This window comes from Typopeltis vanoorti, chromosome 16 (assembly GCF_054136105.1).
Source record: "Typopeltis vanoorti isolate ZY-2024b chromosome 16, IOZ_Tvanoo_1.0, whole genome shotgun sequence".
NCBI classification, from domain to species: Eukaryota; Metazoa; Arthropoda; class Arachnida; order Uropygi; family Thelyphonidae; genus Typopeltis; species Typopeltis vanoorti.
Window position 1 is genome coordinate 54,197,259 of NC_143564.1, and position 27,799 is coordinate 54,225,057.

The following is a 27,799-nucleotide window of genomic DNA, read 5'->3' on the forward strand; positions in this document are numbered from 1 at the left end:
TAAAGAGGGCAGAGATGTCAAAACTGACTAATAAATCATCTTTTTCTAATGTAATGTCTTTGATGATGTTTATGAAGTGTTGTGTGCATAGAAAGGGGAATGTCCTACCAACTCCTTGAGTGTTGCTACTAATATTTTAGCTAAATGATACGTCGGGCTATCAATTCCTTCAACGATAGGTCTTAGCGGGGTGTTTTCTTTGTGAATTTTTGGTAGCCCATAAATTCAAGGGGAGCACGCGTAATGAGGGAAGTTTTTTGACTGTATCTTCGGGCCATGTGGTAAATGATTTAAGTAGTTTCTCTGTTTTGTTTTTTGTTCTGTTAGTTGGGTTGTAGTTAACTTGTATGTGTTATTGTCAGAGACCAGCAGATTCATTTTTTCTATATAAGTGGTACGGTTTAAAATGACAGTGGCATTTCCTTTATCGGCTCATTACTATGTTCCTTTACTATTTCCTTTATCGGCTTATTACTATGTTCGGATTTGTTTTAAGTGATTTTATCGCTGTTAATTCGCGTTTAGTTATGTTACTTGTTATTGTTTTGTTATGGTTTAAAATGTTCGCAGTTTCTATGCATATTTTGTCTGCTATGTTATTAGGCATGAATCTTAGGCCTCTTTCCATATTACAAATAACTTCAAGTTTGTCTATCGTTTTTGGTGCTATAGCAAAATTTAAACCTTTGTTAAGTATAGAGATTTCTTCTTTGTTTAGAGCGTGGTTAGATAGGTTAATTATGTTATTGATACCTGTGGGTGATTGGTGGCTCCTGTTGTTACTTGCTTCTGGTTGGTTGTTGTTGTTCACTGTGGCAAACTTTGAATATGGCGGCTGGTTTTGTCGTTCTTTTAGTCTTTGAAATTTGGAAATTAGGTTTTCTTTCTTCGTTTGTTGGATGTGGTTTGCTGTGTTGTCTGTGTTTAAAAAATATTTAAAATGAATGCTGATCACCGTGTAACCCTAAAAGAAAGGATGACATTTTCAATGCTTCTGCCTACTTTCATTATCTTTGCCTTGTTATTGCTGACCTTCATACCATATCTATTACAACAGTCATTCAGTTTAATCAGGGAATCTTGCAGACTTGTAGCAGATTTATTTAGAAGTATAACATCATCTGCATACAGCATAGCACTGACATTAACATCTCCAATTTTGATATCAGGTTTAATACCACTTTCCTTCATAATGTGATCCATATAAATAATGAATAACAGAGAGGATAATGTACATCCTTGTCTGACACCAGATTTAACATTAAACCGTCTTCCTGTACTTCTTTCAATTCTAACTGCTGAGTTACCACTTAAATAAAGATAAAGCGTTGCTTGATATAATGACCCATTAACACCAAAAAACTAGCGTATTGAATAGCTTCTCTCTTTGCACCTTATCATATGTGTTTTCCAGATCTACAAAACATAAATACAGATCTTTGTTATATTCACATGATGTTGTAAAACACTGTCATGTTGTAAAACTGTCATAATATAAATAACCATAAGTCTCATGGTAAAATAACCTTGAAGAACTACTGCAACATTCAAGATACAGAAACATGCTATATAACTGGTAAGAAGGCAAGAACAAATGCAGCTCTCAAATAAGGCAGGATGGTTAGTTGGATCTGATGTGGATTAGCAATAGCAACGTTAGTGTAGTTTTTGACATGTGCTGGATATAATAATAGTACTACATGAAAAATTTACATTATTACTAACTTCCTATCAACATTTTCCCTCCAAATTAATCTATTATCTGTAATTAATCAATTTCATGATTATTAATAAATATGTCACCGTTATCAAAGAACAGTAAAATTATTTATTACATTAGATTTATGAAAATAAACATTCATTTATTAACTTTATGCAACTTCCTATGGTTATCCAGGTTCTTTTCCATGCTTATAGCGAATTTGTCACTGGTCTAGAGCATTTTTTCTATGTTTGCCACTAAAGCTTTCATTAGACTGAATTCTCACTGAAATACTATATAACAAAGTATATCTTAGTTTGACATAAAACTAAAAATATTCTCACTGACATTTCTTTTTTTCTTATTGCATAATACAATAGTACAAAGTTTTTCTGCTTGGTTACAAAATATTTGCTTATGCTTGTGTGAAAGATTAAAACAAGAATAGAATTGATTGTCTGATATACTTTACTGCACAGTACAATCAAGCAATACCATAGACACAGAAATACAGGGATATGATCGTTTGCTATAGTGACTTCCCACTGAACAGCTTTGTGCCAACGGAGCTTTGATTAGCATCTTTTTCATGAGCTTATATTCAATGAATTTGTTATAATGGTATTTGCTGCAGCAAGAGTCAATAATTCATCAAAATTAGCACTAAAGCAGGTCATGAAATTTCTGACATGTACTGGATATAATAATAGTACTACATGAAAAATTTACATTATTACTAACTTCCTATCAACATTTTCCCTCCAAATTAATCTATTATCTGTAAAGACTTGGATCTTATATTTCTCTCTTCTAAAGGTGCTTTTTACAGTATCAATCCACTAGATCTTGATCTTGCTATGGATCTTTTTCCTACAATCCTGGCAGAGAACACTTGTTTTGCTAACTTTTCCTTTCCCATTTAAGTGACTATACCACCTGACATCATCATCATCATCAAATTCCTGCCATGTACCCTCGAGGGGTGTACAGGATATGATAGTACTACATGAAAAAAATTACATCATTACTAACTTCCTATCTACAATTTTCCTCCAAATCAGTCTGTTACTTGTCAAGACTCCAACATTATCAGATCTTATATTTCTATCATCTAAGGCACTTTGTACCGTATCAATCCACCTATATCTTGGTCTTCCTCTGGGTCGTTTTGCTGCCAACCTTTCAGAGAACACTTGTTTTGCTAATCTTTATTGACCATATACCACCTGAGATTAGCTCTACTAACGCATTCCTGGATGTTGACAAAGTCAAGTTCTTTCCTAATATCCTCGTTTTTAATATGATATTGCCATTGATACCATCTGTTCATGCCTCTAATCTTTCTCAGGACTCTCATATCTGTGGTCTCTAGTCTTTGGTCAAGTGTTTTACCTCTGACCCAGCTCTTAGATCCTTAAGTTAAAACTGGTTTGAACACTGTCTTGTATACAGCTAATTTAGTGTTTCGACTAATTTCTCTCTTATTCCATATGAATTTATTCAATTGACTTCTAACCATACCAGCTTTGCTGATTCAGTTGTCTATTTCTATATTTAATTTTCCATCTTCAGTAAAAATCGTGCCTAAGTAGCTGAAATGTTTCACTTGTTCCACAGGTTCTCCATTCACTACATAGTTGACATTTTCAATGATTCTGCCTATTTTCGTCTTTGTCTTTTTATTGCTGACCTTCATACCATATCTATCATATCTATTACAACAGCTATTCAATTTAGTCAGAAAATCTTGCAGACTTGTAGTGGATTTATTTAGAAGTATAACATCATCCGCATAAAGCAAAGAGCTAACATTAACATCTCCAATATTGATATCATGTTTAATACCACTTTCCTTCATAATGTGATCCATATAGATAATGAATAACAGAGGGGATAATGTACATCCTTGTCTCACACCAGATTTAACATTAAACCATCTTCCTGTACTTCCTTCAATTCTAACTGCTGGCTTACAACTCAAATAAAGACTAAGTATTGCTTGATATAATGCCCCATTGACACCATATAACTGTAGCGTATTGAATAGCTTCTCTCTTGGCACCTTGTCATATGCCTTTTCCAAATCGACAAAACTTAAATACAGATCTGTTATATTCCCATGCTTTCTCGACTAGTTGTCGTAAAGTGAAGATCTGATCCTGACAGCTTCTATTTGGCCTGAATACAGCTTGTTCTTCACCAAGCTTTTCTTCCACAATTCTTCCCAACCGTTTCTCAAGTATACTTGCATAGATCTTGCCAGGATCACTCAGTAGGGAAATACCTCTGTAATTCTCACATTCAGTTTTATTTCCCTTTTTATATATGGGTATTATGAGAGCTCTACGCCAATCATCAGGAATTTGTCCCTCTGTCCAGACTTTCTGAACTATGCAGTGCAGCCACTGTAAGACTTTTATACCACCATACTTCAGCATTTCTGGTCGAATATCATCTACTCCTGCTGCCTTTCCACATTCCAAGCCTTTGATGGCTTTTTCTACTTCAAGTATGGATATGTATTCCTGACTGCATGCCTGGTCAGTGTTTTTTACCACTGTGCTGTCATCACTACTTGTTTCATTTAGCAGTTTTTCAAAGTAATTACTCCATACTTCAAGGATATCTTTTTCTCCCGTTTTCATGTCACCTTTATCATCTCTAACTCCTTTTACAGCACTCTTTCCTCCATTCCTAAGCTTCTTCAACAACCTCCAGAATATTTTGCCACCTTCTCGATATTTATTTTCTATGTTCTTGCCAAAGTCCTCCCATGACTTTTGTTTAGCTAGTTTTACACAGTGTTTAATATTCTTGCATTTGTCTCTGTATTCTCTAAGAGCACAAGCTGATTTATTTGACAGGAACTTTTGATATGCTTTCTTCTTTTCCTTCACTGTATCTTTAACTTCCTGTGTCCACCAGGGAGTTCTGATTTTTTTATCCTTGCAGACAACCTCACCACATGCCTCTCTGGCAGAATCAATCAATGTTTTCTTCAGAGTTTGCCACTGAATCTCCAAGGTTTGATTCCTGTTCTCAAACTCTTTCAGTTTTTCTTCAATAATCTTTGTGTATTTTATTCTACAGAACACATCTGAGAGCTCTGCTAACACATTCCTGGATGCCAATAATGTCAAGTTCTTTCCTAAAATCCTCATTTTTAATATGATACTGCCACTGATGCCATCTGTTCTCTCTCAGAACTCTCATATCTGTGATCTGCAGTCTTTGATCAAGTGTTATTTCTAACTCAGCTCACAGGCCTACAAGTTAAAATTGGTCTGAACAATGTCTTGTGTGACATCTAGTTTACTAATTTCTTTCTTATTCCATATAAATTTATTCATTTGACTTTCTACCATACCAGCTTTGCTAATTCTGCTGTCTATTTCCATAATTAATTTACCACCTTCACTAAAAATTGAGCTAAATAGCTGAAATGTTTTACTTGTTTTATAGGTTCTCCATTCATGTTTCCAATGTTTCAGCCTATTTTCATTGTCTTTGTCTTTTTATTGCTGATTTTCTTACCAAATTTTTCACAGAAGTTAATCAATTCAGCAAGATAATCATGCAGACTTGTACTGGATTTATTTAGAATTATAACATTATTTGCATAAAGTAAAGAGCTGAGATCAACATCTCCAAACTTAATATCAGATTTAATGCCACTTTCCTTCATAATGTGATCCATATAATGAAAATACTGGATATACACCCTTGTATCACACTGAATTAACATGAAACTATCTTACTGTTCCTCCTTTAATTTTAACTGCTGATTCAGATTTCAAATAAATACTATTCATTGCTCGATAAATAAAAGATATATTTGACCTTCGATTCAGTACAGCATGAGGCATAATGGAATATATAATAAAATAGTATGCCTAATTAAAACTCTTTACTGTTCCAGAGAAATGCTCCCGAGAAATCAATGGCACCTACATCAAGCATTTCAAAATGGAAAGAAGTGTGCATCAAGGCAGTATACTTTTGCTGATGCTTTTTAACCTATATTTGGAATATATAATGAATCTATGTGTCTAAGGTTTAAGAGAACAGTGGTATTGGAATTACAGTTGGTGGTAAAAAAAATAACCTTGAATTTGCCAATGACATTAACATAATAGCAGAGAATGAACATCAGTTACAAGAATTAATAGACAGAGTTTCTAAGGCACTTAGTGATTATGGATTAACGATCAGCATTCACAAATCAAAAACGATGTCTTTGGGCAATAAGCCTATGAAACTTTCAATTAATGATGAAAAATTGGAAAAGGTAGAAAGATTTACCTACTTGCAAAGCATACAACGCAGAGATCGCCAGTCTAAACATGATATAAAAAGCACACATTGCTAACGCAACTATTGCCCTTCAGAGGTTACAGCCACTTTGGAAAGACAATAAAATACAGCTAATTACAAGACTATATTTCATCAATACCCTTGTTAATTCTATCTTACTACAGATATGCGAGAGTTGGACATTGCTGAAGGAAGATGAAAAAGGACTATTGTCCTTCAAGATGAAGTGCTACAAAAAACTTTTGCAGATACCATACACTGCACATACAAAACATAACAAAGTTAGAAGGAAAATCTGCTCCATTGCCAGAAAACAAGAAATTATCACTAAAACATGTCGGAAATAGCTCTGGCAGCTAGGCCACGTGGTTAGATCAGATAACTTATCTGAAACAGGACTAGAGGGTTTGATTTCTGATTATAAAAAAAAAAAAAAAAAAAAAAAAAAAAAAAAAAAAAAAAACACTGGTAGCAATCTAGAATCACCTCCATCCATCTATTCATTGGACATCAATAGATGCTGTATGGTCACTCAGATGCTTGGTGATGTGCCACACTAGTCCTTGCCGGATGGTCCCATCGTATGCTTTTCTAGAGGCTTCAGTTCTCTAGAATAGGATCATCTGGAAAGATAATATTAGAAAATGGACTAATTCTTCATTCTCCACCTTGTTAAGGAGATCCCAAGAAAAACACCTGGAAAGACTATGTCAGTGAATGGAATGTATTACTGGAATATGTTCTTAATGAGGGGAGAGGTAAGGATTTTAAGATTCAGTATGATAAGTACATTGTCTTATCATATATATATGATAAGACAATGTACTTATCATACTGAAATGGGGGGGTTTGACGTGGGAAGAATAAACTGGAAACCCGGGTTTATTTTAAAATATATATATATTATTGTGTTTAAGGGCGCTTTGGGGGGGGGGGGGGAAAGGGTTTACTTACAGAAGAACTAGGGCAGGGGGGAATGTTAACGGGGTGCGAACCATTTCGGTCGAATGACCATCATCGGAACATTTTTGGAATGAGTGTAGGGCTATGTCACCCATAATGCCCTAAAATATATACTTTTTTTGGGTAAAAATTGCCAATGGGTTTAAAATAAGGGACATTCCTAAACAGGCTATAATAGCTGTAATAATAATAATCTTATCAGATACTCAGTATGGAAATTTATTCGTAATTCCCCCATTGAATTTTATATCCCTTTTTGTAGATGTGTGCTATAAGAGCTCTACTTCTATTATCCAGAATTTGATATAGATAAGACAATGAAAATAGGCAGAATCATTGAAAATGTCAACTGTGTTGTGAATGGAGAACCTGTGGAACAAGTAAAACATTTCAGCTACTTAGGCACGATTTTTACTGAAGACAGTAAATTAAATATAGAAATAGACAACAGAATCAGCAAAGCTGGTATGGTGGGAAGTCAATTGAATAAATTCATATGGAATAAGAGAGAAATTAGTCGGAACACTAAATTAGCTGTATACAAGACAGTGTTCAAACCAGTTTTAACTTATGGATCTGAGAGCTGGGTCAGAAGTAAAACACTTGACCAAAGACTAGAGACCACAGATATGAGAGTCCTGAGAAAGATGGCCTCAATGGCAATATCATATTAAAAACGAGGATATTAGGAAAGAACTTGACATTGTCAGCATCCAGGAATGCATTAGCAGAGCTAATCTCAGGTGGTATGGTCACTTAAATAGAATGGGAGAAAAAAGATTAGCCAAACAAGTCTCTGCCAGGTTGGCAGGAAAACGACCCAGAGGAAGACCAAGATATAGGTGGATTGATACAGTACAAAGTGCCTTAGATGATAGAAATATAAGATCTAATAATGTTGGAGTCTTGACAAGTAACAGACTGATTTGGAAGAAAATTGTAGATAGGAAGTTAGTAATGATGTAATTTTTTCATGTAGTACTATCATATCCTGTACACCCCCTTGAAGGTACATGGCAGGAATTTGATGATGATGAAGTACATTGTCAGTTGAAAGAACTTCCCAAGATGAGTGTCAACTTCATGAAGGGTATAATAATAATAATAACTAAGAAAAATTGTGGAATGGAAGCTAGGAAAGCTTCCCTTCACTTCCAGGGAAGGTCTTGGGATTCTTCTCTTGCCTTCTATGCTTTTTTATAATCCCTCTCTGGATTATAAAATCTCCTTCCTAACTTTAAGATCTGTATCATATCACCTCTTTCCTCCTATTCACCAAACTCTGCAAACACAGTTCATCAACCGCTGTCCATAACCAGCATTCCAGAGTCCTGATATTGTCTTAGTCACTAGTCTCTGGACCCTCTCCAATGTTTCCACATCATAATGAAAACCAGGTGACCAAATCCGAGTACAACAGTTGAAAACCAGGTGACCAAATCTGAGTACAACAGTCCAAGTGTGGTCTGACCAGTGCTTTAGACAGTGGCACATAATCCTCACATGTTAGCATACTTGCTATCATAGAAGAACTACAATGCACAGTCTTTGCAACACTTTCAATATACCCTCTTTAACTTCAGTCTGCTGTTAACCATCACTCTCAAAGCTGGAATCTTCCCACCACCTGGAGTACAGCACCATCAATATAGTACACAGCCATACATTTCTGTACTCCAAAATGCATCTTGCACTTATTAAAACCACAATAGCACTCCTTTTTCAAAGTCAAAAGTCTACTAAAATCTTCCTGAAAGAAATTAACATCAACTTTTTTAAGTACACTTGCATAAATCTTATCAGATACTCAGTATGGAAATTTATTCGTAATTCCTCCATTGAATTTTATATCCCTTTTTGTAGATGTGTGCTATAAGAGCTCTACTTTTATTATCCAGAATTTGACCCTCTGACCAGGCATTCTGAATTATGCAGTGCAGCCACTGTAAAACTTTTATATGTGCATATTTAAGCATTTCTGGCCAAGTATCATCTACTCCAGCTGCCTTTCCATTTTAAGTTTCTGATGGCTTTTTCCAAGTTTTTAAGACAGGCATCCAAAATTACAGTGCCACACAGTTCTTAATTAAAATAAATTTAGTTTAATCCTTTATCCAAGTGTACACAAACAAAGTTTGCACTTGAAGTATCTTCAGGACTGAGGCAACCTCTCATCACTCCTTGTCTCAGTATCTCCCATAATGCAAAGCACATCTCCTTGCAGACATGTATAATGCTATGCATTAAGGGAAGGGCCACTACCCAGACCGGTTTCGACCTTTATTGAGGTCTCGTCAGTGGGAGCCAGCAACAGAATTGGTGATAGGCAGAAGCAATGGAGAGGCCATATTTACTTATACTCCTGAAGATACTTCAGGTGCAAACTTTGTTTGCATACACTTGGATAAAGGATTAAACTAAATTTATTATAGCCTAACCAAGTGGAAAATAAACTTCCAACATCTTTCTCTAAATCCAGAGTAATTTAATAATAAGGTGGTACAACTTTTGGCAACTAGTATAAGTAAATATGACCTCTCTATTGCTTCTGCTTTAGTATCACCAATTCTGGGTCTGGCTCCCACTGACGAGACTTCAATAAAGGTCAAAACCAGTCTGGATAGTGGCCCTTCCCTTAATGCATAGCATTATACATGTCTGCAAGGAGATGTGTTTTGCATTATGGGGAGATACTGAGAAAGGAGTGATGAGAATTGGTCCACCTTTACTACAAGTTGCCTCAGTGCTGAAGATACTTCAGGTGCAAACTTTGTTTGCACACACTTGGATAAAGGATTAAACTAATTAGGTATTGTTTCTGGGAGCATTCCCATGCTACTCCTCTTAAACACTATTATTATTATTATTACGGCTATTATAGCCTGTTTTTGTTTAGGAGTGTCCCTTATTTTAAATCCATTGGCTATTTTTACTCAAAAAACATTTATATATATATTTTAAGGCATTATAGGTGAGTAGTGAAGGCAATTATAGCAGAATAAAAGAGGAGGAAAATTTTGTACATACCTTATTTTGACACTAGAATGTCTTCAAAATCCATGTTCCTGCTGAAGGTTGTTTATAACAAGGGGGAAAATGTGTGTGTGAGGGGGGGGGGGGTTGATGTGGGAAGAATAAACTGGAAACCCGGGTTTATTTTAATAATATATATATATATATATATATATATATATATATATATATTATTGTGTTTAAGGGCGCTTTTTTTGGGGGGGGGTTTACTTATGGGAGAACTGGGGTAGGGGGAACGTTAACAGAGTGAAAACCGTTTTGGTTGACTGACCATCATCGGAACATTTTTGGAATGAGTGTAGGGCTATGTCACCCATAATGTCCTAAAATATATAAATTTTTTTGAGTAAAAATTGCCAATGAATTTAAAATAAGGGACACTCCGAAACAAAAACTGGCTATAATAGCTGTAATAACAATAATATGATTAAACTAAATTTATTATAGTCTAACCAAGTGGAAAATAAACTTCGAGTGTTCTTAATTAAATTTCTACAAGTGACAAAATAAATATAAAATACTGATTTTATATTTATTATGTAGTGGTATGAAAAACTTCAATTATTATAAACTTTAAAATCGTGTTATGATTAACAAAGCATCTTCATACCTTCCTCTTTTGTTTTTCTAGAACTTGCTCTAAGGATTCAATCTGAAGCTGTTTCTTTTGTCTCTCTTTCTGCAAATGTTCTACCTGCTGTTCTAAATGAGTTATTTTCTGAACTGCCATTGCAGGTAAATCCTGTTTCCACTCACTTGCTACCCAGTCCATACTATAAAATGATTTGAATATGATGTTAGTTATTATAAAAAATATAAGTATACCATTAAGATGTTATGTTTACAAAACAATTTTGGTTGCAATGTAATAAACATCGCACTTCAAGTCCTTACACCATTTTTTTAAGTACACAATTATACTTTATTTTGAGTTTCAAACTATGCATAGTCTTGATCCTTTAATAGAATTAAAATATTCTAACTAATCAAAATATAAATTTGACTTTTTTTTTTTTTTTTTTTTTTTTTTTACAGTGTTTAAATATATATTACCATATATTTAGTTGGGCATGAATGTTTAAACATTAGTTTTATACGTAGAGGTGAATCACATTAGCATCTATTAATACAGATAATTTACAGAATTTTTCTGTTTAGATGTAGACCGTATGATGAAACAAAAAGTTGAGAAATATTGCGCTGAAGCTGGATGGATAACTAAATAATTAGGAAAAAGAAACACTTCAGTGAATCTGAATAGCTGTCAATTTTTTTTTTTTTTAAATATAAATAGCACATTTTCTGGCTTCAACTGGCCAGATAGTTAGCATATCTGCTCCAACCAACAGGTTGCAAATTTGAATTCCACCATAGATGTGGATACTTATAATTGATATGGTAGGGAGATGAATTCATTGCCCAGTTTGAGACATTGCTATGCTTATTGGAAGCTTCTAACTGTTTCACATGTTGAACAGAGTCAAAAGCTTTAGCGTAGTCTATGAAACACATTACCATAGGGAGTCTAAATTCTTTATACTTTTCTATGATCTGTTTGAGATAAAGGATCTAATCTCTGGTACTCCTACCTTTCCTAAAACCTACTTATTCTTCAGGCATCTCTGCCTCAACTTTGGCTTCAATACTATTTAGAATGATCTTTAATAAAATCTTTGATTTTTTAACGATACTTGTGACATAATGATTAGAAATATATACACGGTAGCACAAGAATAATGTTCGATTTGCCAAATATTTCGGTCTGAATATTACAGACCATCTTCAGTGGCTTTTTTAAAAAACAAAGTGGAATACGAACAATTGATCGTATTCCAATTATGTTTTAAAAATGTTTACTCTTCTAATACTTAGCGATATGGCATCATGTGGCTCGTTCTATGTATGAATGATCAATGGTTCATATTCCAATTTGTTTTTTAAAAACTATTCCTATGTAGCCACTGAAGATGGTCTGTAATATTCAGACCAAAATATTTGGCAAATTAAACATTATTCTTGTACTAACGTGTATATATTTTTAATAAAATCTTGTTTGAATGAGATATTAAACTAATAGTTTTATAGTTCTTGCAAACCTTCATATCTCCCTTCTTATGTAGTGGTATGAAAACTGACTTCTACTCTTGAGAGCTGGGTTAGAAGTAAAACACTTGACCAAAGACTAGAGACTGCAGATATGAGAGTCCTGGGAAAAATTAGGACATGAACAGATGGCATCAATGGTAATATCATATTAAAAATGAGGATATTAGGAAAGAACTTGATACTGTCAACATCCAGGAATGTGTTAGCAGAGCGAATTTCAGGTGGTATGGTCACTTAAGCAAAATGGGAGAGGAAAGATTAGCAAAACAAGTATTCTATGCCAGGTTGGCAGGAAAAAGACCTGGAGGAAGAACAAGATATAGGTGGAGTGATACGGTAAAAAGTGCCTTAGAAAATAAAAATATATGATCTGATAATGTTGGAGTCTTGGCAGGTAACAGGCTGATTTGGAGGAAAATTGTAAATAGGAAGTTAATAATGATATAAATTTTTCATGTAGTACTATCATATCCTGTACACCCCTTGAGGTGTATATATATCAGGAATTTGATGATGAAACTGGTATCCTAAATGCAAATGGTAGAGGCATATTATATGATGGTAGTTTGGATAGTAGGCCTCCATGCCAGACCAGATCAAATATCCTGGGAATCACCCTTTCCATGGTTTGTATCTACAGGTGAACAAGGGCAGATAAGATGTGTGGAGCAAGAGCAAAGAATCTGGTATATATGCTTGGTCATTGTTGATTATCTCTCATGTTGATGCTTAGTGGAAAAACAGATGTCTAAAGCTTTAAATAACTAAATTTATTTAGCTAATTAGATTAATGTCAATATTTCACCTTGATCACCATGGCATCTTCATGGGCACAAGGGAATATAATAGAGCACATGCACAATATAATTGTGCATGTGCTCTATTATGTCTCACTGGGGATCATCAGCAAATAGCTGAAGATCCCAAGTCAGTCCACATGATATATCATTTACAAACAAGTTAAACAGCAGGGTCCAAGAACAGAACCCTGGAGCATGCCACTGGTTACCCTCCTTTTTTGAGACACTGCTCCATCATACACAACCTGCTGATATTGTTCAGAACTAATCTCTGATCCATCTAACCAATATACTATCTATTTCTCCTCTGCATCTTGTACACCAACTTATGTGGTAATCTTTCAAACACTTTTGAAAAGTCTAAGAATATCACTGTATTTGATTTCCCCTTATCTAATATACTTGTCACCTTATCATAAAATGCAAGTACTAAAACAGGACCTACCCTTTACAAATCCATCATAAAAGAATGCTATGTCCATCAACCCAATTCTGCATTCTATTCCTTACCAACACTTTAACCACAACTGCAGTTATACAGACTGGCCTATAGTTGGAGACTTCTGTCTGAGAACTATGCTTGTGGAGTGGTACTATTATGCCTTCTTTCCACTCCTTAGGAACCCTACCCACCACAAGACTTTCATTAAATAACCAGGTCAAGGGCATAGCCAACTGTGGTGCACTTCCTTAAGAATATGTAGTGATATGTCATCTATTCCCACAGCCTAATTCACATCTAACCCAACCAACATCTGATACACTTGTTTCTTTCACTTCCAATTCTCCTAATACCTGCCTCTTTTCTATATATTGTACCAGATCATTTAAATCAGTGTGATATACACTGATAGTGTTTGTTCAATAATTTCACTGTATCCTTTGCAGCTGTTAGTCTGCTGCCACGACTATCCATCAATGTTAATCTGCCATAATTATTCTTCCTCTTGCTTGCCATGTAGTGGAAAAATTTCCTTGAGTTAACCTTGGCCTGACCAGCCAATATCCTCTCATACTGCACCTTTTCTTTCTTTGCCATGCTCGTCACCTTTCTAGCCTGCACTTCATACTCTTCATAGATCTGATCACCACCAACTGTCTTGTACCCCCTCCATAACATTTTCTTTTCCAGCACAGCTTGCTTGATTTCACTGTTCATCCATTTCACTCCTACTCAACTTACTCGCTTAACCCTTGATATGCAGTCATACATTGCTTTTGTCATTGAGTTCCCATGCATCATCAACATCTTTTCCACTCAGCTCATCTACCCAACGTACTGATACTAAGTGACCACAGAGCTTCCTATAATCACTTGCTTTATACTTCCACAAATATCAAATGGTAATTATGAAATTACCATTTGATATTTTTGATACTGTTTGTAAATTCAGAATAATGTTGTTGGATGTCAATTTAAATTTTTTATTCATTATATCTCCTAAATTCTAATTTATTGGTCTCCATTATAATTGAGTAATTACTGTATTCATCATATATACTAATATTTTTAGCTTTTATAGTGTTGAGATCACAATATACCATTAGAATGAAACCTGGAGAAAAATGAATTGTGTATCTGAAAGAATATGCTATTTGTCTTTGTTAAAATGATCAGAAAAACTTATGCATATCTTATTTGTTAATGATATTGGGAAACATTTGAATAGGAATACTGCTTGCAAATAATAAAGTTGGGAAGAACTGTAATGCCTAGAGCAGATATTGTAGCTTTACAAGTGGGCTTGAATAGATTGGGTTCATGGGCAAGTGAGTTGTGTTCAATTCTGTGTTGCAGTGTGTAAGGTCTTAAAATTTGAAAAGCAAAGATGAGATATAGAGAATTTGGTGGGCCATTTTAAACGAAGTAGAGGAGAGATGAGCAATCTAGGGACGATGGTGGGTAAGGCCTAAAGTTTAGGATGAACATTAAAATTGTGGAGAACATAAAAAGATAATGATGCAGAGATACTGGTATGTGGATGTAAGGAAATTAGAGTTTCATTGTTTAAGGCCTTGATCATGGATTAATGTACCCAAATTTGGTCGCATTATTTTTAAGGATGAAGAAATATTAGAAATGGTCCAGAAATGCTTGACTAAGATGGGTTTTGATTTCTGGCATTGAGTATGAAGAAAGATTAAGGAAATGCAATTTGCAGTTTGATAGGAGGAGGTGGGAAGATATGATTGAGATGTATAAAGTTGGAAAGTCATTATTATCAGATTAATGTGGAGGAAGGTTTCCACAGACTGGAGGAGACATGGGGGGGGGACAGGGATCCATTGCTGGAATAGTATAAGGAGGGTGTGAGCAAGGGAGCGAGGATTAGGTTTTTTTTGCATGGAGAGTTGTGGGTGATTGGAATGCATTTCCTGAGAGTATTTTGAGTGTAGAAATAAGTGCATTTGATGAGGTGTGTGTGTGACAGTGGGAGGTTGGGATCAGTCCTTTTGACTCATTGTGACCTCCCATGATTAGTCAACTCTATGGAGATATGATGATAGTATTGCGATTCTTGCAGCACACTGATTTGTTTGTTTCCTTAATGTGGCTAAATAAAAGGTTTGATATTTGTGATTTAGAGATGGGAAGCTGCATTCTTTCTTGGTGGAGCTATAACGAAAATGTGGAAGAAGTAAGGAAGCTTAGTGTTGATGGTAAATAGAAATTCAAAGTTCGATAAATGTATTACAATGGTCTTGAAGACAACCCAAAGAATTGTTGCTATACTAAGGAGGATGTTGACCTACCTCAAGATCGTAGCATTAGAGATAAGGTGTTAGGTTTCATTATATAAAATATTGATCAGAGTATATCTGGATGGATTATTCTGCTTGGATCTATCACTGCTACATGAAGTAACTTTAGAGAAACTACAGAGGCAGATAATAAAATGATATCTGGAGCACAGTAAATTTGTTGAGAATGGACTGAAGGAATATAATCCGCAGAATCTGATGGACAGAAGAGAGAAGGAGTGATTATGATTCAAAACATCTAAGATTTTGAGAGGTATTTACTGGATTGATAATGGGGAAATCTTTAATATAGTAGAATGAGGGCAAGGCAAGGACAACAAACTATGAATGAGTTTAAAGAGCAATGTGATACTGTATCATCTAAGGCAAATCTTTCATGAGTCTTAGGACTCTATGGAGATTCTGAATAACATTTGTGCATTTAACAACTTTTGTATCATATTTAATAATAAATCTTGTTTGTATACATTTAAGTATGTATATATATATATATATATATATATATATATATATATAAAATGGATCAGATTTATTTCCAGTTATTAAGAGAGTTCATAATTAATAAGGAGAGCTTTTATGCTCAATATCTACTAGCCTACTTAGTTGATTGGGTAATGTATCTGCTCTTCAACCAGCAGGGTGGAGATATGAATCCTTTTTTAAAAATTTATTTTAGTTATGTTTTGTGAATATCTTTATGCAGTAGATGATGAATTTCAACACCGGATGTGAGACCACAAGATCCTTTTTTTTTTTTTTTTATGTAGAACCCCAAAGTGATAAAGTAGCTTAAAAATCTCATATTTGTCTTTAGAGATTGCAGATGGGCTTGCAGAGTATCCAATCTTTAGTCTATCTGCAATACTAGATTTATGGTCTTTTGTGGGTGAGATTCACATTAAAAACAAGAGGATAAAAGAAGTCAGTAGAGGAGACCAGAAATTTGAGAAAATTACCACTTGTGTGCACTCTTAAGTGTAACAAAGAGTGGAAAACTACTATTCTTTGTTTCAAAGTACTACATTCATAGCTAGCTTTTGGCAGTAAATTCTCAGAATTTGTTTTTCCTTCTCATGCATTTTTAACAGTTAAAATTAGTAAATGTTTGATTTTTAACTGCTTGACTGATGAGCAAGCAGTTAAATAGTTTTTTTTTTCTTTCGTTCCAGGTGCCACTTTACATTTGAATACCAATACCAGTGTGACTATATATTGCATTTGGCTGGAAATAACTGAATTTTAATCTCTAAACTTCAAGGAACCTGTATTAGGGTTTCAAGTTACAGGTGAATTAGCTAGATTCATATGGAAGTAGCAGATTTCCCTCCCCCACCTGTCTGCAATGAAACTTAATGAGAGAGCAAGCAATTTGACTGACAAAATATATTACATGGATAGTGAAAGTTTATTTTTCACTTGGTTAGACTATAATAAATTTAGTTTAATCCTTTATCCAAGTGTGAGCAAACAAAGTTTGCGCCTGAAAATATCTTCAGGACTGGGGGTAAGGTAGTACAACACCGGGAAACTCGCAGGAAAGGTAGACCAAGCTAACATCACTCCTATCTCAGTATCTCCCATGATGCAAAACATCTCCTTGGGAGGTCTCATATGGAGATGGCAATTAGAGTGGGGGGTAAGAGAAACAAGAATCCTTGATGTGGAAGCTAAACATAGTATTTGCCATAGCAGGGTGGGTGGTTGTGTTTCACCAGGTGATGAAAGCAGGCTACTACCTGATTGGTTTAGTTGGCATTTCTTAGTCTGGAATTCATCCTGTAGCACAACTGTTTTTATTGATGTACCCCTGAAATAAAATCATGAACCATGGTATGAAGAAAAAGGGGAGGGACATTAACAGAAACCTCTGCTTTGGAGTGCCAAATGTATTTCCTACTTCAGGCCTCCAGTAAGCAAGGTAGTATTTTTTCCTTGATAGATATGTTCATCTATGAGTCTAGCATGCATTTCTTGCAACTAGAAAGATATCTTTTGGTAATGGAACCCCAAGAAATTCTTGACCTATCAGGAGTTCTTTCTTCTAATTTTTCCTCCACTATTTCCAGACGCGCTCCTTACTGATCCTGCCATCTTGCAGGATCAGCAAGGAGATGGCAACATATTTTCTTTTATAATGTTTTTCACAAGCTCTCTTTGCAGTTCCCTATTAATTTCACTACTTCTTTGTTAGTTTTTTTTTTTTTTTTCTCCTAAGAAATCTTCAGTGCCCTATAGCACCACACTTCAATGGCCTCCATTTCCCGATGATGGATTTTGTATATGTCCATCATCATCTTGCATCCATAATTCAATGTGAACTATACATAAAATTTTATTATCTTTATTTTAGCCTGTTTATTCTTGAGATCATTAGTAATTGATTATGCCAAAATAAACATACTGCTAGAGTTGATAAATCTAATAATAATTTCCAGAATGCTTATATAACTTTTTTTTTCAAGATAGGCCCATGATTACTGTGATTAAGATTTGAATGGTGGCTGTTAAATCTTCCATAAATAGTCATCATCATCATCAAATTCCTGCCATGTACCCTCAAAGGGTGTACAGGATATGATAGTACTACATGAAAAATTTACATCATTACTAACTTCCTATCTACAATTTTCCTCCAAATCGGTCTGTTACTTGTCAAGACTCCAACATTATCAGATCTTATATTTCTATCGTCTAAGGCACTTTGTACCGTATCAATCCATCTATATCTTGGTCTTCCTCTGGGTCGTTTTCCTGCCAACCTGGCAGAGAAAACTTGTTTTGCTAATCTTCTTCTAATAATAGTCTTTCATCTTAAACAACTTTTTGAACAACTGTTAACTATAATTATTAGTGTTGATCTTGATCTTTATCACATTTATGTGTGTTACCCATGTCCTACAGAAGTTAATTACATTGTGCAAAATTTAACCTTTGTGTCTATAATTGTTTCTTTTGCTAGCACATTTATGTTCTAAGAAAAATGCAATTATGTGCATTTTAAAATCACATAATTGTGTATTGTTTATATCTTGTTTACATGTAACATTAATATTGGACGAAATTTATGCCATGAAAGATTCATTTGATTAGAAGGTTATTTATTGGAAATAAGAATTGTAATTTAGTATTTTTCATATATTAATAATGCATAAGATTAAGCTGTACTTGTTTTGCTCAACATGTAAAAATTTCTTATTCTCAAGTAAAACACATTGGTAACATGAATGGTAGTTCATTACTCTCACTTCATGATTAAAATGGAAACTTGAAGCATTTGTGCTGGAAAGAGTGAGTGAGAGAGAAAGAAAGAAACAACACAGCTAAGTGCAATAACAGCTGTTTGAGAAACATGGGAAATTTTAGAACTCAATAACAGATAGTTTGATATCTCTCATACAGAAAGAAGTAAATTTCAAAATTATCACCTGTTTTACAATTATAATTGTGAGGGGAAAAAATGAAATTTAAGAGATAAAGAAGGAAGAGCTTTTAGAGAAAACAGGCAATAAATTGTGGTGTTTGTGATTCTTTAAATAGGAATGGTGGAGTCTTAGAATTAAGACTTTCAGATTCATTGTTGAATTTTCCACTTTCTTATAAAGGATAAGAATTCTGCAATTCCTTTCCTCAACAAAATCTTTTATTTAAGCAGCTAACTTAATTTGGAATTTAATTTCATATTATGAAAGAATTAAACCAAGAACCAGTAATAGAAAAAATTAAAAAATATAAACATAAATGGATGGAACACGTTCAAAGAATGAAAACAGAAATATTACCAAAACAAGCCTTAAAGTACAAGCCATTAGGAAAAAGAAAACCAGGACGTCTTCTTAAACAATGACTTCTAAGGCCAGAACAGGCCATGCTAGGCCTAAATCCTTGATACGTATGATGATGATGATTTAATTTGGATCCAATGAAAGTGGGAATTATTTTTTTTCTTTATTTTGTAATGAAATAGTTGTTGTTGAAACCAATCCTTGCATAATCCATGTTATTTGTTTTAATTACTCTACTTTGAACTTATGGAACTGTGTTCTTTTGATATTTGGAAGTGTAAAGACTCAGTTTTCTTAATTATTAATTATGTAAGATTTTTTAAATAATAGAAGAGATTATCATTAACAATATATCTAGGATCAAAATTGTTTCATTTTCAGTACAGAAAATACCACTTAAGTTGATAGGATTTAGATAACTGTCACAGCTAAGGTTTGTGTGAATGCAAGTATACACACACACACACATCTATAATGATGAAGTGTACACAATTGTTTCAAGAAAAATACACTTGCAGTGTTCTATACAAACTTATGTTGATTTATGACTGTGAAGGCTTTTTCTTTTTTAAGAAGGAGACAAAGCATATTAGATATAAATAAAATTTACTTCAGTACTAGTTCTGATATTTTTTCAGTCACTTGACATCCTTAGGAAACAGCATGTATGCTCATTAATAGGAAGTAAGACTGCAGCGAAAATGAAATAAAGCTTGTAGTCTTGAAGAATAACAATCTAGTGGGCATGATTGGAGTACTCTGCTGTTGGAGTGCAGGTCGAAGAATGAGTCTTCTCACTATGTAGTAGTTGAATGCTGAATCCCTTCAGGAAGATTTAAATAGATTTTTTACTTGGACAAAGAGTGGGGTTCTAGTTTTAATATCAATAAGTGAAAGGTGTTGCATTTTGGAGTGCAGAAATATAAGGCTGTGTACTATATCGATAGTGCAGGAAGTGGATGAGATTAGAGATTGATGGTTGACAGCAGACCAAAGTTTAGAGGGCACATTGCTAATGTTGCAAAGGCTGCACATCATAGTGCTGCTATGATAAGAAGTACTCCACATGTAAGAATATGGAAGTGGTTGTGCCACTGTATAAGGCACTGGCCAGACCACACTTGGACTATTATGCTCCGATCTGGTCACCTGGATTTCAATGTGATGTGGAGACATTGGAGAGTATCCAGAGGTGAGTGACTAAGACAATGTCAGGACTTTGGAATGCTGACTATGGAGAGAGATTGAAGAAATGTGGATTGCAGAGTTTGGTGGATAGGAAGAAGAGAGAGAGATATGATAGACATTTAAGTTAGCAAGAGGATTTTATCAGATTAATCCAGAGGGGATTATAAAAAGAGTAGAAGGTGAGCAGGAGAAGAACCAGAAGTGATTCCTGGAAGTTATGTAAAAGTGTGGTGAACAGGGGTGTGAGGAGTAGATTTTTTACATGGAGAATTGTCTGTGAATGGAACACATTACCAGTGTGTTGTTAATGCAAGGAGTGTAAAGGATTTTAAGACTGTATATGATAAATATGTTGTCAGTTGAATGAACCTCCCATGATGAGTCTGTCGACTCCATGAAGGGTGTAATAATGATAATAATAATTAAAAGTATCAAAAAATAGCAATACTTATGATTAAATACCAATCAATGAATTTTGAACATGTATCAAAAATACCAATTCATACTTGATTAAATAAATAAATAGTCACAACTTCACATAGTTAGTCTATTTTCATGTCTCTTGCCAAAATTGTGATTTGAAAGATCCAGTTCCAAGGGATGAGCAATGACTAATATAAGAACACTGAAGAATGTGATTGACACTTTTTTATGTTGATTCCATATGTATATATAAGAAGTTTTTAGCCAACCTATAGTGTGTTAGTAATATGGATAGTCAGAGAATTGAGAAAGAAGAAATTTGTTCACATTTTATCTGAAGGTCTATGTATAATATTTCTTGAGAAACACAAGAGGAGAGACCATTCCAGAGAACAGCAATAAAAAGAAGAGGAAGAGAAAAATTTGTTCTGCAAGTTTGGAGTTGAACTGAGAAGGGGTGTTGGGGAACTGCTGCATACATTCCAATGTATTAGTAGGGAGTGGGAAAATTATTTATGCAGTCTCAAATGTTAACATTGAAATATTTATATATGACACATGCAGTGTAAACTAAATACCTCTGAAAGTAGATGAAGTGAATTGTTAAGAGACCATTAATCAATCTAAATGCTCTCTTCTGTTTATTCATAATAGTACTTAATGGTAAAAACAACACCACAAGAGGAAAAAATTAATTTATTGAACTGATTAATATTTCACTGGTTTTCTACCCAGCATCTTTGGCGCACAAATTATAACTGACAGGCACTAACTAAATCATCAGAAACAATTGCAATTGTAACTGAAATAGCAAATCTCCTAAGAATAATGCTCCACCTAAAGAAATATCAATCAGCACTGAAAACGTTATATACAAGAACAAAAAAAAATTATTATAACCAATGCAGACCAAGAAAATGCAACTCTCCTTTTATTAAAAATTCCCTGCATTTAATGTTCTAAAACATTAATAGAAAAATTTATCCTTGACAGATACTGACATCATGGTAAGTCTTCATTTTTGATCCTAAAAGAAAGGAACATCATGGTAAAGATTTGCATTACTTCACTGTTTACTATTGTAGTTTTCATAGTGACCTCATTAAGACACATTTCCCCTCTGATATTAAATGAATGATTCAAAATTCACCATTTATTCTGGTTACTTCTTATGGAAAGGAAAAATATATAAAGAGGTGAACAGGAGTGCTATGGGTCCCCTCCCCTCCACACACTAGCCATCTATATACAACATTTTGAAAACTAAGCACTAATAAACCAATGGTCTAGCTGTGATATGTTGATGATGTGTTTGCTATTTAGCCACATGGCCAAGACACATTGGATACTTTTTTAGCACATCCCAACAGTCAATATCCTAAAATTAACATCATGATAAAAAAGTAACAATTGTCTCCCTTTTCTAGACAATAGTGACATAACTTTTGAGTTTTTTTTCCCCTTGGTTCTATCCTATCACAGTAATCCTAACAGGCACTTAAGCACCCAAGACCTTGGACTAACTCGAGGATATGCCTCCCAGTGTGTCCTATATCTATAGATGAATGTGTTCATGGAGCCGGTTTGCCTATTCTGGTGAATGAAAAAAAACTCTACCTCTGTACTCACCTTTCATCGTAGAGACCAGATAAAATTCACATCACTGATGGGAATCAAACCCAGGTCTTTCTGACCAAAGGCCTTTGTCAATACTGACTGAGCTGTGGAGGCTCTTTACCTTGGTTCTACTATACATTAAAGTTGCCAAGAAATTATATACTCGGTTTTAATCCTTTACCCAAGCAAGCAAAACAATGTTTTGCATGTGAAATATATTCACATCTGAGATACTTGTATATAGAGGCTAATGAATTCACATCACTTGAGTTAGTATGTATCCCATAATGCAAAGGACATACCCTTTTGGACATGTAAAATGCTATGCATAATGGGGAAAGCCACTACCCAGACCGGTTTCTACCTTTATTGAGGTGGAATAGCATGTTCAAAACCTCCAAAGTTCCAAAAACTTGGAACTGGTGACCTTTAAAAGACCACCATCCAGTATCTGCAAACTTGTCAGTGCCCCCAAAGGGGTCACTGTGCAAAGTAGCTGACAACTAATCAATGGCCAAAGGGTCATTGTCTGAAATCTATCAAGCTCTACCTGATAATCAAGCCAAACCTCAGCCCAGCACAACCAGAAGCAAGTCCATTACTGCACCAAGCCTTCACTCAGAAAAGCGACAGACAAGCCACCAGATCACACGGGCTTACTGTTCTTTTTGATGAAAAAGCAGAAGCCTTAAGAAAGCAAATGCTCTCTACTCTCACAGAATCACACCCCTCGGTGGGAGCTACACCCAGGAGAGATACCTAGGTTGAAGTAAAACAGAAGTCATACATATCTCATATACAAGTAGCCAAAAGGTGCTAGACCTTATTAATAAAAACTCTGGATGATTTTTTTTTTTTTTTTTACTTTGGTTCTACTATACAGTGTCAAGAAATTATGTACTTGGTCTAATTCTTTACCCAAGGAAGCAAAAGAATGTTTTGCTCATGAAATATATTCATGTCTGAGCTACTTGTATATAGAAGCTAATGACTAGTATGTATGGCTCCCACTGATGAGACCTCAATAAAGGTCGAAACCAGTCTGGATAGATACTAAGGACATTGCATTTTTCCCTCTAAGAGATGCAATGTCCTTAGACTAAGGCTTTGTCAGATAAGTGTCGATGTGCTGACAGTAAAAAGAAAACACGATTGAAATCTGATGCCAAAGATCAAGAAAAATGACTCATGCTGGCTCAGACGTCACCTGGTCAAACAAGGTCTGCGTCCCCAATCGAGTAATCAGAGTTGGATCGAAAAATCAGTTACTGAAAACAAAGACAAAAAATCAAACTCAGGCCTGTAAAGGATGGAATATCAATTGGTACATGGAATGTCCGTACACTCTGGGTAACTGGAAAATTGCAGTTTCTTCAAGAAGAAATACAGATATGATATATTCGGTATTTCAGAAATGAGATGGACATTGTCAGGAGAATCAAATGGCGGAAGAGTCTCTGGTCAGGAAATGAAAGTAAGCATGAAGTAGGCAATGATAGGATACAAACCAGTTAGTGAAAGAATAATGGTTGCAAGATTCAGTGCCCAACCATTTAATATCATGACCATTCAAATATATGTGCACACTGCAGAGTTCAGATGAAAACACTGAGAGATTTTACAAGGATCTACAACTAGAAATTGATGAGGTGCCAAAGCAAGATATACTCATCATTGGAGGAGACTGGAATGCAAAGATTGGCAAAAATAACAAAGGATGGGAAAAGGTTATGGGAAATTTTGGATATGGAGAAAGAAATGAACGTGGAGAGATGCTTTTGGAATTTGCCACGGATAACAACCTGATGATTTGCAATACCAAATTCCAACAAAAAGATTGTCGTAAATAGACATGGTGCTCCTTTGATGCCAAACACAGGAATATGATCGACCTGATATTAATAGACTAGAAATGGAGAACCTCAGTTCAACAATGCAGATCGTTAAGGAGCTGATATCGATTCGGACCACAGCTTAGTGATCGTGAATATAAGACTAAAACTGAAACAGAAGTACAAAGGAAAGTTCCAAAAAGCTAGAGACATCTCAAAACTAAATGAAGACAGGCTAAGAAAAGCATATCAGAACATATTGGAAACTAAGCTTAAGATCCCAGGTGAAAAATAAAATATAAATACAAGAGCAGAACGATTGACTACAGTGCTAAAAAAAGCAGTAGAGGAAGTAATTCCTGAAAGAGAAATGATCAACAAGAAATGGATAACGCAGGAAACCCTAAAATTGGTACAAGAGAAAAGAGAACTGAAACTTAAAAGAGATAATTCAGAGGCAGCAGATGAGTTATACTGTCAAAAATGCAATAAAGTATGGAAAGCAGCAAGATCTGATAAAGCCAAATGGCTGAAGGACCAGTGCAAAGACATTGAACAGTACTATGGAGAACACAAAACTAGAGAATAATAAAATTAGTTTAATCCTTTATTCAAGTGTGAGCAAACAAAGTTTGCGCCTGAAAATATCTTCAGGACTGGGGTAAGGTGGTACAACACCAGGCCAACTCATTGCAAAGGTGGAGCAAGATACCAACACTCCTATCTCAGTATCTCCTATAATGCAAAACACATCTCCTTGCAGATATTTTCAGGAGATACTTTCAGGCACAAACTTTGTTTGCTCACACTTGGATAAAGGATTAAACTAATTTTATTATACTCTAACCAAGTGAAAAATAAACTTACAACAGCTTTCTCTAAATCCAGAGTAATTTATTAAAAAAGGGTGGCACACCATTTGGCAACTCCTATAGGTAGAGATGACCTGTTAATGCTTCTTCCTGGTATCTCCACTTGGGCCTGGCTCCCACTGAAGAGACCTCAATAAAGGTCGAAACTAGTCTGGGTAGTGGCCCTTCCCTTAATGCATAACATTAGACATATCCGCAAGGAGATGTGTTTTGCATTATAGGAGATACTGAGATAGGAGTGTTTGTAGCTTGCTCCACCTTTGCAACGAGTTGACCTGGTGTTGTACCACCTTACCCCAGTCCTGAAGATACTTTCAGGCACAAGCTTTGTTTGCTGACACTTGGATAAAGGATTAAACTAATTTTATTATACTCTAACCAAGTGAAAAATAAACTTTCAACAAAACTAGAGAGGTCTACAAACTTATAAGAAATGTCAACAGGAAGTGACAAACAAGATCAGTAGCAGTCAAAGATGAAGATGGTCAAGTATTGATGGACAAGACCGAAATCATACACAGATGGACAATATATTGCAGCGAACTATATAAGAATCAACTAAATAATACTACAACAGAAGTAATCAAAGACTAAAAGCAATCTCTCCACAAGCCTTGAAAATGACATCTTGGAAGAGGAAATGAATAAGGATATAAAACATCAAGAACAGCAAGAGTCCTGGAGATCACAACATAATAGGCAAGATGCTAAAATATGGGGGAGAATCAGTTGTAAAAGAAATGAAATATGGTGATCAAGGTGTGCCCCTGAAGAGTGGAAAAAATCAGTCTTGGTTGTTTTTCATAAGAAAGGCAGTGCTTCAGAATGCACCAATTACAGAACTATTGCATTAATGAGTCATCTTGGTAAAGTGCTGATGAAAATACTAACAGAACGCCTGAAGAGTTATATGGAGGCATATCTTCCTGATGAGCAAGCTGGATTTCGAAAAGATCGAAGTACAATACAGCAAATACTTGCACTAAGATTAATAGCAGAGAAAGCTCGAAGAAAGAACAAAAAGATATACTGATGTTTCGTGAGCTTAGACTTCCAAAAAGCATTTGATAATATTGACCAAAATATAACATGGGCTGTCTTGGAATCCTATGGTGTGGGCAATAAATTGATCCACCTGCTGAATGATATAAACAGCCAAGCACAAGCAAAAATCAGGATAGCAGGTGCAACTGGAGAGTGGTTTGTCGCTAGTCAAGGCACAAGACAAGGGGACTCAATATCACCAATCATCTTCATCACACATCTGAAAAGAACACTAGATAAGATTAAAGAAGCAGGTGGAGGCATGAGAATAAATTACCTCTGCTTTGCAGATGACATCATCCTGATTGAAGAATACACAGCAAGGCTGGAACAGACATTGCAAACACTATACACAGAAGGAAAAAGATATGGACTAAATGTCAACTTTGAAAAAACTAAAACAACGATATTTGGATAACTGGAGTTACTGAACAGAATTACCATAGACAGATTTCAACTGTAAAATGTGGAACACTTCACATATCTTGGATGCAACATGACGCATGACTTGGACCCCAAAAAAGGGATAAAAATTAGAATAGCCAGAGCAACAACTATTTTAAAAGCCATAGACAAAATATGGAAGAGCCGAGCTATAAAGATGCAAACTAAACTGTGCATTGTAGAAACCTGTATCTTCAGCAGCATGCTCTATGGATGTGAGGTTTAGGTACTCTTGAGAGAATCTGAAAGGAGAATATTAGCATTTGAGAAGAAGTGCTATAGAAAGATCTTAAGAATAAGCTAGATCCAGAAAGTGAACAATGAGGAAATCTACAGACGAATACAACCAAAAGAAAACCTGATCCAGAAAATAATCAAAAATGAACGATTATTGGAAACGATGAAGATGAGAGGAATGAATGATGAGAGGAAAATAAAAATGCTGCTGTTTGGAATGATTGAAGGAAAGAACAAAAAAGAAGACTAAACAGAGAATGGAGCGATGACATTGTCAAATGGCACGGAAACTCTATACACAAACTAAGTCATCTTGCACAAAATAGAATGCAATGCAAGAATCATATCAAGATGGCATCAGACATCTATGGGCATTGGACTCATGGTTGTTGATGATAATGACTAAGGCAACTGATAAAGTCATTAGCCTCTATATACAAGTAACTCAGACGTGAATATATTTCACATGCAAAACACTGTTTTGCTTCCTTGAGTCAAGGATTAAAACCAAGTACAGTTACACCCCTAGTTATGTAACACGAGACTTACGTAAATTCAGTTACGTAACAAATCTACTCGCATGTATGAACAGGTTTGGGGCTTTGTGCAGGTGCATCTTTGACAGCCTTTTTGCAGGCTAGTAGTAGATGCCTCGCACGGTTAACTCAGTCACTTGTTA

General features: G+C 35.0%; 1 protein-coding gene across 3 annotated transcripts in view; it reads right to left on the reverse strand.

The window, feature by feature from the left end:
• The window catches only part of LOC150098027 (uncharacterized), a 253,275-nt gene that overhangs the window by 198,254 nt on the left and 27,222 nt on the right, over positions 1 to 27,799 (reverse strand). For all 3 annotated transcript variants that reach the window (XM_090406362.1, XM_090406363.1, XM_090406361.1), the window contains one exon: positions 10,623 to 10,785. In XM_090406362.1, coding sequence (XP_090262488.1) covers positions 10,623 to 10,784 — 162 coding nt within the window. In that variant the 5' untranslated portion in view covers position 10,785. The remainder of the gene's footprint in view (positions 1 to 10,622; positions 10,786 to 27,799) is intronic.